The following is a 15,545-nucleotide window of genomic DNA, read 5'->3' as shown; positions in this document are numbered from 1 at the left end:
CGGGGCGGCCACGACGGCGCCTCCAAGGCAGCGCGTTTAGAATGGGCCCTTCGTGGCGGCGCCGTCACGACAGCGCCTTTCAGCACGGGGCCTTCATGGCAGCGCCACCATGACACCGCCTTCGTGACAGCGCCTTCGTGGCAGCGCCGCCATGACAGCGCCTTCCCGCCCCGGTGCGGGTGGCACTGTCGGTTTCGGCTGCGCTCCCGTGTTTGGGTTTTGCGTGCTCTTTATCGGCCATAAAGGCGACTTGTCAGTGGGACAGATAGCGGCCAACAAGCTCCAAGGATCACAGAACTATAGAATAAGGGTTAAGGGGTTGGAATGGACCTGAAAGATCCTGAAAGATTATGTAGTTCTGCCTTCCACCAGAGCAGGTTGCTCAGAGCTCCGTCCAGACTGGCCTTGAATGCTTTATGTGGATGGGCAACTTCTCTGGGCAACCTGTTCCTGTGCTTCACCGTCCTCACAGTAGGGAATTTCTTTCTAATAACCAACTAGGTTTCCTGTCTTTCATAAAATAAAACAAGATACTGCATGTCAGTAGAGCCAGGTAAGTGGTTAGCACCGCTTAGTCAAGGACATTCTGTGGCAAACAAGCTCTATGGATGAAGTAAATCAAGGTGTTGATACTGCCAACTTGGCAAAAGGCTTAAGGCCCATGCATCCTGTAGAACCCTAAAATCATCAGGGTTGGAAGAGACCTTTAAGATGATCCAGTCCAACCATCAACCCAGCACTATCAGTGTAACCTCTAAATCACAAAACTACATAATCCAGTGTCAGATCCAGATGCCTGAATCTGAATTACCTTCATTATAGTACTAAAAATCACACCTACAGGTCAAAAAGATGCCTGTCTTGGTGAAGATCCTTCCCCTGAGCATGCACAGGAGTCAAGTGAGATTATGTAATTGTTTGGTAATTATTACCAGTTATACTTGGGTGTTTACTAACACAAAGTTTTTGTGTGTAAGTAATGGCATGGAAAGCCCAATGGGCTGTGCTTGATTTGTAAAATAAAACCAAGCACCCAGGCTTGTGTCACTCCAAAATAAGGAAATAATGTCTCTCCCAAGTGTGTAATTGTTGGCTTGTTGCACACCACGTAGGTGAGTCTGAATTTTGTGGACAGAAACCTCACAGCGGGTCCTGATGAGACTCTGGCATGGCTGGTTTTCTTAAATTAGTGTTTTTTTAATGTTCTTTTGGTGCTGAAGAAATACACCATGGGAACAGAAGCTTGCAACAGGTTCAGGAAGGAGAAGGGGGAAAAAGTGGAGACCAACTTCAGGTGAGAACCCTGGGTTTAATTTCGAGATACATGGCAGGAAAGTGGAGGAGTTGAGTGGGCATGTGTGCACTTGAAAGGGCAAACTTGTTTGTTAAAAACTGTTTGGAAGCTCATGTTAAACAAAACTGAGCTGTCTGCTGTTCAGACTTTCTTTTTGTGGTTTTGGGTTGCTTTTTGTGGTTGTTGGGGTTTTTTCCTTCCATCTATCTCATTGACAAAACTGACACTTCTTCACTGAAAGTGCATAGGGAGCCACAGTTCAGATGAAGTAAAAGCTGGAAATAATACAATCTGCATCATTTTGATAAGTGTCACAGAGTTGCTTCCTGCCTTAAGCTTTCTATTGATCTCTCTCAAAAATCAAATGATCTTCACTGGCCATAGTAAAAATAAATAAATAAATAAATAAAGAGAAGCTAGCAGGGCAATAATCACAGCAGATCAATAACCACAATTTGCTTTAAAACAAAGTTTAATCAGTTTGCAGAAATCTGGTTGCCTGGAACAGAGAACCTACATTTAGCATGAGACAGGGTTACTGAAGTGGCAGTATTGGCATAGGCCCTGATTAAGTTTTGGCCAGGCCATGTGATGTCCCCCACATTCCTCACTGGTCCCATGTTTTTTGGGGAATCTCCAGCATCATTCTCATGCAGCCACCTCCAGTGTAGTTATCCAGACAGTCTCCATGAAAATAAATAGTGCAGCACTGACTTGGAAGATTCTTTGCAATTCTCCATCCCATAATCCTCTTGAATTTACTGTAACCCTGGACATGAGGATAAAAACAGCGATGAAACATATCCATGCATTTCCAAATCACTGGAAAAATCTGCCTTTTTTCCTCAATCTAGCCACTTTTTTTCATCTTTGGGTAAGTCTGCTCAGCTCCAAAGAAGTCTCTGTAGGTGTTGTTCAGGCTTAAATCTTTGACTTAGCTGATTATGTTTGTCAATGCTGGAACTGCTGTCAGGTAAGGTCAGACCAGGTTGCTCTTGCATCTCCCTGGTGGCTGGTTCCTGTGAGGGTTAAAACATGCTGGCTCATTCTGGGGGCAGTTCTGTCTTGCTGAAATCTTGTGAAGCAGTTTGGTTTGTGTTCCACTTCAGAAATTTGCTGTTTAACATACAGGAAGAGTCAATCACATTGTTAAAAATGTAGAAAACTGTGATGTAACCTCAGTGAGAACAGGTAAGCATTTTTATAGTCACTGTTACTGCTGTGGAAAATAATTTATATTCCAGTCTAGTTCCAGATACGTTAATGCTGAGTCTCTGAGGAAAGACTGCAAGAAATGACTTGTATCTTGTAAATATAAACATCTGCACAGAGCCTAGTTCTTTCAGGCAGAAAGGCAAGTGTTTACTGTTACATTACTGTAAGAGTTGTTGCTAGGAGTGCATCTGTGCACTTGTATTTTATTTTTCTTCATATTCTTTTCTCTCTTGTGCAGCTTTGGGACCCACCCTTCAGCAGCCCTTCCTTTTAAAGAAATTCAGATAATGTGTGCATCAACTGTTTGAAAAACACAAGGCTCCAGTGATAGCTCTCCAAGGGCTAGAGGTGTGGTTGAAAAATAAAATTCATAAGCAGTAGAGAGAGAGAAGATTTTCCTGTGTGGGATGGGGGTCAGATTATAAAAACAGGGAACAGATCATCTTCAGTGCATCATACCATCAGTATTCTTCCCCAGGGCCCTGAGGAGAGCCCAGTGCCTCTGAAGGAACTCATGTTTTAAATCTTCATTTATCTGCTGTTTAACTTAGCAGGAAAAGGACTTTTCTGGACCATTTGCACTGATTTGAAAATAGCATTTGTACCACTGGAGCCCTTCCAGCAGATAACAAGTGTTGTGCCAGTATTTATATATTACTTGGGTTTTGGTTTTTGTTTTTTTTTTTCTTTTAAGCACTTAATTTAGTTAATTGATACGCCAACACTTTAAGTCCTCTGTACCTGGCTTTGGAAATGCAGCTCCAGAATTTACAAAATCAGTATAAATGGTCCAGAGAACTCCTCTGCCAGCCAGTGCTTTTCCACCAATGCATGGAGTTTGCCAGTATCTCAAAATAGGGTCTATGTACCCTGGGACTATACAGACAGAAAAACTATCTGGAACTTTTCTGCCAGTAATGTATTTTCATTCATTCAGGATTCAAGGCCATAAGCTTTCCTTGCAGTTTTGTTGGTTTTTTTTTTGTCAGAAAGAATGAGCAAAGTTATTCTAAAAAGCACAGCAATGGCTACATCTGCTGTTTCCCACTTACCTGCTGGTCTGGGGCTACAGTACTCCCCCACAAAGGGAAATATTTGATGTTTATGTTGGAGGAATCAGGCCAGATCCATCAGCCCAGGAGAGGCGAGGCTGATGCAACTCCACACTCCCAGCTCCAGCTGAAGGGAGGTCAAGTATGTATTCCCAGCCTAACCCAGCTCCTCCTGTGGTTTTGCCATTAGAGACAAGCCATCCCTTCCCTGGCTCTCAGGGCACACCACTGTCCTGGGGTGACTTTATGATACACATGAGTATGCCCAAAACAGAGAATTGTTCACTCAGAAAAAGGGTTATAAAGGAATTTAATAGGAAGAAAGGAATGCAGTATGCATGATGGATAAGCACATCACCCAGCAAACTCTTAATATTAAACTGGCTTTTCTATCCCCTTATCTATCTATCTTACTTGTTCCTTCCCAAATCACCTAGATTTCTCCCTTTCTTTGCCTTTGATTCTTTCCCTAAGCATGGGATACAACCCTGAAAAGCTCTTTTCTTGCATCCCTTAATGAGTCCCAAATCTGTAGGATGCAATCCCCCTCAGTCCTAAAGTTGCTGTGGTGTTGGCTTATCTTGATAGGCTCCAGTCTGCACCCTAGGGCCGAGGCTTTCCTGGGACAGCCCTGGGAAGAGCCTGGAATGGTTTTCCTTTGTTCTGAGCTCCTATCTTAGGGTTCTCATCTGCCATTGTGTCCCTGTGTTTGTTTGGACTTGTGAAAATGGGCCATTGATGAGCTTTTCTGATGGGTGTGGGAAGGGCAGGGTGTTAGTTGGGTACCAACCACTGAAGTGCCATTGTCACTCTGCACTCCTTTATGTGCTTTGGGGACAAGCTTTCCTCACATAATCTCACGGCTGGTTTCTTTCTCAGCCCGGTTATGGGGATTTTAAAACCTACAGATTCTCTGGAGAGTGATACAAAGTGGAAACCAGTAATTATTATTACATCTCAGGGATGAGAGCCTGCAGGCTTCCCTCTCCCAGGTGAATGATTTAACCAGTCAGCTACAGCTGCCAGCTTCCCTTTTGACCTTTTGACTTAGTGAATCTTGGGTTTCTTTTTGAACAGTGCCACGACTGTGAGAGGAGTGCAGGGTGCCTTACACCTAAACTATGTGATTAAGAATGTAACTTCAAACATGTAGGAGTCAGGAGGCCTTTTTATAAAAGCTCACACTGCCTTGTTTGCATGCCTGTGTTTGCAGGGTTTTGCTGAGTGTTGCACCTATTGTGAATGTCCTGGACCAGGCCTCGTGGGTGGTATCAGCACCTTTCTTAAGGTTTCTCAGGGAGCTCAAATGAGAGCTGATAATGCTTCTGTCTTCTCTGGTAGTGTTTGTGTTGGGGGTTGCAGTGCAGCAGTTCATGTTGTTGTGGGATGCACGGGACTTACTTGGCAAGTGCTGTAACCCTGCTGACCAGCACATCCCAGGGCCACCAAACCTGCTACATGGCAACCAGCTGCCCAGGTGTGCTACAGCTGCATTTGCTCTGTGCCATCAGTTTCAAACACCTTTAATGCCTCCAGTGAAACCACCACATTGTTCTAAGTATCCTGGACAAAGTCTGGGAAATCCTTAATGTCAGATCAGACCAAGTTTTCAGGCAGAAAACAAGGACCTGGCTGTGACACCCCAAATGTATGAAAGTCTTGCCTTGGGTGTTTGTTAGACATCTCTGTTCTCAGGACTATCTGGGTATGCAGAGAAGGAAAACTCTAAGCCTTTAGGCAACTTTGACATGTGTGCTTTCAGTCTCAATCTGCTGCTGAATGAGTTTTTTTTGTAGATTTGAGTCCTAAATGTTAGGTACCAAAAATTTTCCAAAGTCCTGTTTTGGATCTGGCCCTAAGTAGGATGACCTGAGTAATTACAGATCTGTTAGACTAACAGGGATCCCAGGCAAAATAATAGAATCACTGATACAGGATTTGCTTCAATAATGAATTAAAGAAAAGTAAGGTAATTAATGCCAATCAACATGGGTTTGCAGCAAATACATTCTGTCATATTGGTTTGTAATTGCATCAAAGAGATATTAAGTGTGGTTACTAAAGGTAATGCATTCAGACATGAGAAGCATGTGACTCGACCACACAACACTGAATTAAGGATACAGATTTATGATACAAAGACCATCCAGTCCCTGGTTAAAGCATTACTTTAAGGTGTCTCAAAATTTTAAATGAGGAATTGTAATCACACTTTTTATTAAGATCTTTCTTAGGTTGTTTCTTGGCTGCATACTACTAAATACTTGTTAGCTTTCAACAAAACACGTAGTCATCAGAGTTACTTGTGAAAAACACAAAGATTGAAGGGATACTTAATAAGGTAGATGATAGAGCAGGATATCAACCAAAGAGGAGCTCTCTATGTGATGCTCCATCAGGAGGACTAACAGCATCATCCCTGGAAGGATAAATAAATATCAAGCAGGGATGATGATGCTTTCATGCTTTTAGCATCTGGGCCTGGGATGCTCTCTCCAGTTCTGGTGTTAGCTCAAGACAATATAACAAACAGTCTGTTGAACTTCCAGAGAGGATGTTATGGGTGCTTTGATCACAGCCTGCCTTTACCTGTCCAGAAATGCCTTAAGAGTACCTTGCCCTCTGGCTTGGCAGTACTAGAAAGTGAAGTTAGATTAAATTAGGGGCAGGGTGAGATCCTTTCTCACCCAAAGTAATCTCTGATTCGTTTTTGTGACATACAGGCTGTAGTTCAAACTAATCGATGTAGTGTGGCAAAGTGATGTGGCCAATTTTATTGGGAAAGCTGGATTGGACAGTCACAAAAGTCCAGGTTATGAACTCCAAGTCCCTGAAGGGATTTGTGCTGCCCACAGTTCCTCTACAGCCAAAACCTTAGAGGACTTAACAGCTTGTTACTGCCAAGGTTATCTGTAGATATGCAAGCAGAGTTTGTGCTATTGTGTATTTTTGCCTTCAGTGACACACAGAAGATGGTTAGCTGGGATGATTCACTTGGGATCCTCTACCTATATGAAACCTTCACAAAACATTATTGCTGACGTGCCATTAGTGCTTTAAATGAAAATTTCAGGTTCACTCTGTAAGTGTAGCAAAGGCATACTATGATTTTTGGTGTCTGACCAGGAGTCAGGAGCAACATAGGAAATGTATACAGAGGAGTAAATAGTGTACGAGGATGCTGTTCTCTTGGGTTCTTCCTAATACTGAATTTTTATCACAGACCTGACGATTGATTGTAGTGAAAAAGCCAGATTTCTCCATTAAATATTCTAAACATTTTTTGGTACAAACATCATGATTTAAAAACAATAGCAGTTTATATATACATATCGCTCATTCCTGATGTTAATGGGACGTAAAACTGTATTATTGTGCTATCAAATGTAGCCAGGCAGCTCTGGAAAAAACAACATGCACAGGGAGTGCATTTATTTCAGCAATGTCTTGCTGTGAAGCTGTCAAGGATGAATAGGAGATTCCAGTGTAACACAGCAATGGAGGTAAAGTTTTACTTAGTAGCTATCTGAAGAGACTCACTTAAACGCGATGAACTGACGGTGTGTCACCCGGTAAGTTCTGCGGCGTGCTCATCTCAGTACTGAATCAAGAGAGCGGTGTCTAATGGCTGAGTCTAGCATGGCATCCCAGAAAAGCTGTGGAAATCACTGTTTCTATGGAAATTTCTACAAGGGAAATCCAGGGGGCTGAACGGCATGGAAATCTTCATGCAGCAGAGTGGGTTTTCAGGGATCTTGCTGACATGGGTCATTCTCACTGTGGTGCTGGTGTAAATCCTTCCACGTGGTGGTAACTTAAAAAGCTGACTGCGTATCAGCAGAGGAAACGACCACAAAAGATTGGTACTGGAGGATGAGACGAGGGAAGGAGGAAGGAATGAAGTACTTGGCAAGGAAAGAAAAGAGCCAGCAGCTGTTAGAGCATGAGTAAAAATTAGTTTGTTTGTTTCCCCATTGTTCAGCTGAATTTGTTCATGAGCCCATCGCTTAGAGAGATCCTTCAGGCGGAGTCGCGGTATCAGCAGTGAAATCAAACAGTGTGGTACTTCTGCGATTCTGCCTGGGACTAAATTACGCAGGGCAAACACCGGTAATTTGCTCATCCGGTGTCAAGGTTGTCAAGTGACTGAGGGAGATGAAGGTTTACATCCAGCAGTGTGTTGTTTTTCAAAGGGCAGAGAATCCCTGCTGGGCTGTGGCTTGAAGCCATCTGGCTAATTGCATAGGAATTTCCCCACCGTTTGAAGGTGAAGTGGGGCTAACTGCAGTCATGCAGCTTCCTTGGGCTAAAAGGAAAGACAACATCCCAACATTAACTATTAAGCCAGCTCAGATGTTGCAATCAAAGGATCAAAGGTCTACAGAGATCTGGAACATCTATTCACGGCCCGGGCATCCATCTTAGGTGGATATATACAAATGACAGCTCACGTTAAATGAGAAAGGACCCTACAATAAGTTTATGAGAATTTCAAAGCAGATATAAATCCAACGTTACATGCGAAACAATGGTGCTTCCTTCTATTGAAAATCTTTCCTTCCTTTGTCGTGAGTCAAAAGTTTAGCAAAAGTGATGCATGCCAAATTTATTTGCAAAAGCTGGAGTAGATGAAAAAAAACAACACTAAGAAAAAACCCCAGTAGTAGCTAACAATAGTGACGCATAAGGGATTGTACTGCTCCCAGTGTTAAACAGATGAGATAATATCAACATCAACATTGTCTCAGGAAACTCTGGATCAGAATCCTGGGTCAGCTAAGTTACAAAAAGGCAAGGAACCAGGATTTCATTTGAAATTTTGAGGGTTATCAGGAAAAATCGTTAGGGGAAGGAGGGAAAAATAGCTTGTGTTTACGACTTAGGGGTCTTAGTTCAACCCATACAAACTTCCATGGATTATATCCTATAGATGGGAAACAGTGGTTAGGCAGGCCCTGTGCTGATGCAAAGTATTAAAGTTACATCTGAATTTTCTGGAACCACACATTGCTGGAGGCTGAATTTGTGGCCCTAATGAGAGTTTCTTCTTTGTCTTCCACCTGTCAGTATGCACAAAGTCAGTGGGGTGTCAGATCAGTGTGCTGAAGGAGAATAGCACTACTGCACATATTTACATTATTTAGTGTAGCAGGGACTTCTTAATAGTAACTTTTAGCTAGTACTGCAAAACAGTTAAATTCATTATGTATCAAGTCAGAGGAACATCAGGACTCTGATTGGGGTGGGTGTGTATTTTTTTTTAAAGCAATGCTGAATAAAAATAAACTTCCATGTGAAAAAATATTTTTAAACAACACTGAATAGCTCCAAATAAAACACTTGAAAACAGATCAACTACCTAGGGATTGTCTCTTTGCTTAATTCCATTTTAACTCTACTAACAGATGGACTACACCTGTCTGAAAACAACCAAAGATGTTTCAACACATCTTTTATCACAGCGAACATGCTGGTTTGGTTTTTCCTTCAGAAATTATTGATCTTTTTTCATTCACACTTTTTAAGAAAAGCTTCTCTTGCCTGTAGAGCAGTTCAGTCTGAAAGGTGAAATGATGAGGAATGTACAAGCAACTGGAAAACACCTGCTAGAATGTAGACAGCTTGTACAGATTTCCTGCAGGCAGGCATCCCTGTGCACCCTGCCTTAAGCAGCAGGACACACCAAGCGCTTTGCTTTAGAAAAATCAGAATAGTTTATGTTTTTTTGGCAGATTCCAGATGAAAAGAAGTTGGAGACTACTCCCAACTCTCACGTGGATCACTGATGCCTGGAGCATCCCAGCTTTAGTTACAAACACCAGCCAAACCCCGTAAGAAAAGTGCCTGAGGATGAACAACACTCAAAGGGAAGCTGTGCTGGATGCTGTGAATGGGGAGTGCCATTTCGCAAGGTGCTTCTCTTCGGTGCTGAGCCACAAAAGAAAACATTATGCTATTTTAGCCAGCTGTATAGGCCCATGAATAATTCCATCGACTCATTAAGTTTTCACAGAAACTTTAAAAGTTTTAACTGCAGTTAATGTGCATCCAGTGGGTTTGCTGCGGCCAGGACCATTTAATTTCTAAGCAACATCCATATTCTAAAATGTCATTTAAGGCTGTATGCGAGCCCTTTCTCACAATAAAAAACCCACAACAAACCAAAACCAACAAAAAATTCGCATCCCCTTCCAGTATCGTGTTGGCACGAAAACTTAACACCCGCAACTCGGCTGCCCATTGTTAACAGCCAGAACACCTCCTCACCTAAAATTATACTCCTTTATCTAAAATTACAATAATTACTTGCTGTGCCCATGCTGGAAGTGGGAACTCCAGGGAAATTTAGAACAGGAGCCGTCTACGCTCATTTCCCAAGGTATACATTTGGCTAATCTGGGGAGGACAGATGATCGGCGGGGACATTTTTAAGCGCTTACTAGAGAAGTTGTAAGAGCCCCGCTAGGAAGCGGGGGTGCCGGGGGCTGAAGGAGTTGCACAGGAACGTGCCGGAGTGCCCGTAGGCTGAGGAGCGGCATCAGGCAACCGAAACGCGCCTTTGCCGGAGGGCGAGAGGGCGGGAAGCGAAGCAGTTTCGGGAAGCCGCGTCCCCCTCCCCTCCCCTCCCCGCCGCCGCCCCCCGCCCGAGCCCGGACAGCGGCGGGGGCGGCCTCGAGGAGCCGGCCCGGGGGAGGAGCGGAGCGGAGCCACTCGGCGCGGCCGCTCCGCCAGCCCGGCCGGCTCTGCGGGGAGGCGGCTGCCCGAGCGGGGCCGCCCCCGCGCCGCTCCCGCCGCCCCGCGCCGCCTGGACCACTGGGAAGATGGATGGGCACGTCCTGGGATGGATCGTCCTCCTGTGGCTCGCAGGTAGGGCCGCGGGCGGGGTGGCCCGGTGGCCCCGACGTCCGCACGCCGTGCCCAGCCCGCCGGGCTCCACGGCTCTCCTGAAGGCGAAAATGGGGGGTTTTGGGGAGATGCTGCGGAGGGAGCCGGCGTGGGGCCGGGAGCTGCTCGGGGGCGTCCCGCGGTGCTGTTTGCGGAGAGTTGCGGAGAGGGCTGCGGACGGGGGGCAGGCGGTGCAGGTCCGAGGGGCCCCCGGCGCTCCTCTCGGCGTGGTCCCGCCGGCGCTTGGGCCCCCGCTCCCCGCGGGCAGAGAGCGCTCGTATCGGGGAAGGGGCAGCCGGCCCGGGGGTGCCGGAGTGTCCTTGGCCGCGGTGCGGGAGGGATGGCGAGAAACCCCCGGCTCCCCCCGCCCGCCCGTGCCGGGAACAATTGCAGGAACTTCTCCTTTTCCCGGTGTCCTGACCGCACATGCAGTCTCAACAGAGGTGTGAGAGGAGGGGTCTGCACTGCCCCTGCCCCGGCTTGCAGGGGGGCAGAATCCTGGGGGGCCTTGCCCGTGACGGTGCTGTTGAGGCCAGGCCTTTGTGGGTGCAGGACGGGATCGCCCCCAGCCCAGCTCGCCGCCCACCGCCCGCCTCGCCGGCCCCCGGAAAGGTCCGGCAAGTCCCCCCCTAGGGCAGGGGGAGGGGAGCCGGAGAGACGAGCAGAGAGTGCTCAGCGATGGGGAGAGGGCAGGGGGGACGAGCTGAAAAGGGGATGGGTCTGAGAGCTGGGCAGCGAGGGAAGGGATTACAGCAGGGTGAGAGCGGAGGGGCAGCCGGGAACCGGGGAGAAAGAGAAAGCCGTGTCGGGTCAGGGGCAAGATCTGTCTCCTGTGAGCCGGTGCAGCAACCACGCACAGGCAGGAGCAGCAGGCTATATAGGAAAAGCTGCAGTAGGATGACTTAGCCAGGCAGGCTGATTGCTAGCTGAAAGAAGGAACAGACACACTTGGGTTAAGTGGCATATATTTCCCACTGTCACCTATGTATCCCACAAAAAAGACCTCAGCCTCTTCCTTCTTCCTATTCAGATTTAGGATTCGCAAGCAGTAAATTCGGCTTTTAGTCATAACACCTCTCTCCCACCACCCACCCACCCCTTTCCTTGCATTTTCACTCTGAGTCATCTCCAACACCGGTGCCTGCCTACTGCTCCCTTCCAGGGTTTCACGGCCTCATCTGGGGCTTCAGCAGCTTCCAGCTCACCCTCCCTTCTCTCTCTTCCTCCCTCCCTGCCATTTGGCTGCTTCCAAATGTATCCCACTTCAGTGAGTTGGTCTGGAGTGCCAGCGCACCCACAGCTTCGCCTCCTTCCCTACTAGCCATAGTAGTGTGCCGATAAATAGCATCCAAGGACCGGCAAAGGAGTACAGGGTGTAGCTAAACATGACATTACATTCCTCCCTCTTTTTAAAGAGCTTCTTTATCTGGACACGTCAGGCTAATCAGGAGTTTTTTATCAAGCTAAAAGACCGGGCTGTTGACACTTTCCTCCTTCCATTGAGGGCAGTTCACGATTCCTGGCAGCGAGCACTTGTTTGGAGCATGCAGGGTCAATGCAGAGAGAGCGAGAGGTACCGCTGCAGTGGGAAGACCTTCCAGTTTCCTCCAGCCCTGTGGTTTTGAGACAGGACTGCGTGCTGCTGGTGCTGTGGAGAGCTGGCAGGCACAGGCTTCCGGCAGGCAACAGGTTATCCATAGCTGTGTGCTGAGAGATGGAGGCGCTCGGTGCTCGCCTGCTCCCCTCCAGCCGCTGCTGCCCAGCCTAAAATCAGGTGCTGATGTCCTTTTTCACAGCCGAGAGAAAGCAAATAAGCAAAGGTGTGTGAGTGTGTGTGTGTGTGTGTGTGTACAGAAAAGGAAGAGGGGGCTAGTAAACATGGATTCAAGATCTTCCTCTCCCCAGTGGCTGTGCAGAGGAATGAAAGGTCTGCGTCAAGGTAAGGAGCCCTAATCCATCCAGAGTGGTACACTCCACTCTGGGGAAGAGAAGTGGGGGTTGGGAGGTGGAGGGGCCAGAGGACAGAGTGCAAGATGGGGAAGAAGCAGGGAGACAAAAGGGAGCACGAAAAGAAGGCTCTCGTTCCTTTCCCTCCCCTCCTCCCTCCTCGGGGTGGGTTGAGAAATTTCTAATCAGCACTTTCAGTCCCGTTCCTCCCAGCAGTAATTCCTCTCTGTCCTTTGTTTGTCTTTAATTTTTGGCTCTTGCATTTATCTTTGGTTTTGCGCATTGTGAGTTCTTACGGCAACTGCAAAAAATCCTGTGTGAGGTACAATAGATTTAGTTTGGTTTCTCCCCCTCCTGTCGTGCTCTCCCACGTGCCTAAAGCGAGTGTTTTAATAACAACTGCAAATGGATGAAGAGCAGGTCATTCTTTATTCCTTCCCGTGAGGTCACACGGGTTAAGGTATGTGTGGGACTGTGCTCTCATTCTATAAAAAGAAGATACAATTTGCCAAGTATCCTTAGTCCCTGTGTAAAGCCTGTTCTTGTAAATTACCAATTGCAGCTTGATTATGGAATGAACCCTCCCCTCGTGTTTACCATGTTCTTATTAATGTTGTCATTTCTAATGCATTTAAAACAGGAGCATAGTGCTGCACTGGAGGCTGAACTCCAGTTTTATGTACAGAACAAGCAGATCAAATTTTTTCTGCCACACAACTTGGGCTAAGCTTGGAAAAATTACAATTAGAAGACTGTCCACATTATAATGGGATCTCTTCTTCCTGATAAGTACTTTTCCACCAGTAATTTAGCAGTCAGTCCCTGTACGCTATTGCTGTACCTGTTCTTTCCCTGCCATAGTTCAGGAGGGCAGGCAGAGGGGGCATGCTGGAGCACAGCTGTGCTTTGCTGTTTCTGGCCAGCTGATCACACTTCTTGGGAAGGCAGAGAAATGGTTGGACTATTTTACTTGTCTTGATTTAAAGTGTTCACATGAGTCCCCTTGCCTGGCCTGACAGAGCATAAGTGTAGCATAACTGGGAAGAAATCTCATGTTTTTCTTACTTTGTATTCCTGTGAGGTCACCTTGAGTGAGACTGGCAGCAGTGGAAATCCCAATGCCATCCCAAGGACGGTATTGTGGCTTGCTATTACAAGGCTCAAAGAGACTCTTCACATTTCTTTTGCTTTGCTCTCAGGCTTCTGATGAGTGGTTTCTGGGAATGATTTCTGGGATGCTGAACCAAGTCTAGGTCAGGAGGCATCTTACAACTGTAACAGTTCTCAGACAGCAGTAGGACAGGGTGGGTTTGATCTGGTGGCCAGAGCTGAGATAATTCACCTGGGAGCATCCAGAGTGACTTGTGAATGTGTGTAAGGGGCTGTGGTGAGGGAGTGTAAGGAGCACAGGGAAGCTGGTGAAGAGAATGAAGTGAGGAGCAGGGGGTGCCTGGGGAGTGCACCACAGAGAATGGGGAAGAGCAAGGAATAGTCTAATGTCTACTGCAGTCATTTTGCACAGCCTGGGCTGTCCTACATGGTTCTGTGAGGTTCTGTGCTGGGAGTGCTGGCTGTGCAAGGCCAGGCTTTTCTGCAGCTGCTTTGGGTTTTTCCCTTTCCAGGTTAAGTAGCTGGAGAGCTGAAATTCTTGGTTTTGCTATGGAGCTGTGAAAAACAGAGTCATGCTTTCACCTCAGCTGCAGCTGACTTGTTCAGGCATTGGTTTCTTGCTTCCAAAAAAAGTTGACAATTAGTGGTCACGTTGCTAAGAGCATAAGTCTGATAGGAACCAGACCAAGACATCCAATTAATTTGCCATAAGGCACTTGACACAATCTGATGGTGATGGCTTTTGCTGATAAATTGCATGGGTTTGATTTAGCTCAACATGAGTAGGCAAGAACATCGAGTAGGCAAGAGCTCTCCATTAATTTTACACTCCATTCTGTTTACACTTCTCTTTATAATTTCTGAATTTCTGGTCTCAAAGCCCAGATCTTGCCCTTCCTCATTCAAGCTTGATCCACATGTGAAAGTGTGAATGGTGTGCCAGTCTCCAGCAGTGGGGGAGAGAACACTTTGAAATGATGCATAGTATCCAAGGTGCCAAAAACAACGATACTTTAGCCCAACAGTTATTTGGGAAGTGGTATAAGCTACCCTAAGGGCACTGCCTCTCACCAGTGAACGAATGCTTTTCTGCCAAAGCCCTGAGGTAAATCTAGGAGTGGCTTTCCCGAGGTGCTTGGTTCAGGACCCAGTGATTTCCATTCCCCTGTCTGGGCAACCAGCACTCCTGTCAATAAAGGTACATGAAAATGGGGAATGCAATTTTTGTACGTTCATAGAATCAGCTGCACTCCCTCAGGCAAGCAGTAGCATGAGCAAAATAACTGCAAAGAAAGAGTTGAGATGTATGCACAGATAGGGAGACCCATGTGACCTGAAGAATAATGTATTCTGCCTCCTCTTGGACTCAAGTCTTGTGTTCCAGAAGGGATGCAGCCTGAGATGTTCCACTGAACTACAGTTCAGTTTGGTCATTACTTCCAGGGTTTGGTGCTTCAGGTCAATTTTATTCTAACTACGTGCGTGATATTTAAGGTCCCCTCCAACCCAAGCCATTCTGTGCTTCTGTTCCTAGAGGCTAAATGTGTAGTGAAGCTAAATCTTCCTGGGGTTCATTTCACCTCAAGGAGGTGCTCACCTCAGGCTTCTCTGGAGGTCAATGGCAAAGCAAGAGCCTCAGTTATCACCTCTCAATTGCCTTCTCTCTTGCTCAGGGAAGGCGCTTAGGAAGATCAGGCTCTTACAAATATCCCGTCTGTAATCGCTTCCTGGAATTTTCTTTAATCACCAGTGAAATGTATTAGTGATAGCTTGTGTGTAGTGTTGATTGCATAGTTTGAATGCATAATCTGAGGATAGTTTCAGGAAAGGAATCAGAGCAAGGAGACAAATGCACATTGCCAATTGAAACAGACAAACCCCATACAATTATATTTCGGAAGTGTGATTATTTTAAGTTCTTTCTCCGGGAGTGTGTGTATATTTGTACAGACACACAAAACCATGGATTCTTTTTATCTTCTAAGAGCAAGGATAACTATGTTTAGAAGATGCAATTGATTAATATTTTCAGACCTTTTTCT

The 15,545-nt window shown here is 46.2% G+C and overlaps 1 protein-coding gene across 6 annotated transcripts in view; it reads left to right on the top strand.

Annotated features, from left to right (window-relative positions):
- The first annotated feature begins 10,316 nt into the window (after positions 1-10,316).
- Positions 10,317-15,545, top strand: part of ILDR2 (immunoglobulin like domain containing receptor 2) — a 39,280-nt gene continuing 34,051 nt past the window's right edge. For 2 of the 6 annotated variants that reach the window (XM_015634027.2, XM_015634018.2), the window contains exon 1: positions 10,317-10,428. In XM_015634027.2, coding sequence (XP_015489513.1) covers positions 10,383-10,428 — 46 coding nt within the window. In that variant the 5' untranslated portion in view covers positions 10,317-10,382. Of the gene's footprint in view, positions 10,429-11,901; positions 12,386-15,545 lie in introns of those variants that run through there. The other 4 variants (XM_015634010.3, XM_015634047.3, XM_015634003.3 and 1 more) reach the window with 4 other exon arrangements.

Source organism: Parus major, chromosome 1 (genome assembly GCF_001522545.3).
Source record: "Parus major isolate Abel chromosome 1, Parus_major1.1, whole genome shotgun sequence".
Classification (NCBI taxonomy): Eukaryota; Metazoa; Chordata; class Aves; order Passeriformes; family Paridae; genus Parus; species Parus major.
Note: the sequence above shows the minus strand (reverse complement) of the source record. Positions and strands in the feature narration are given on the sequence as shown.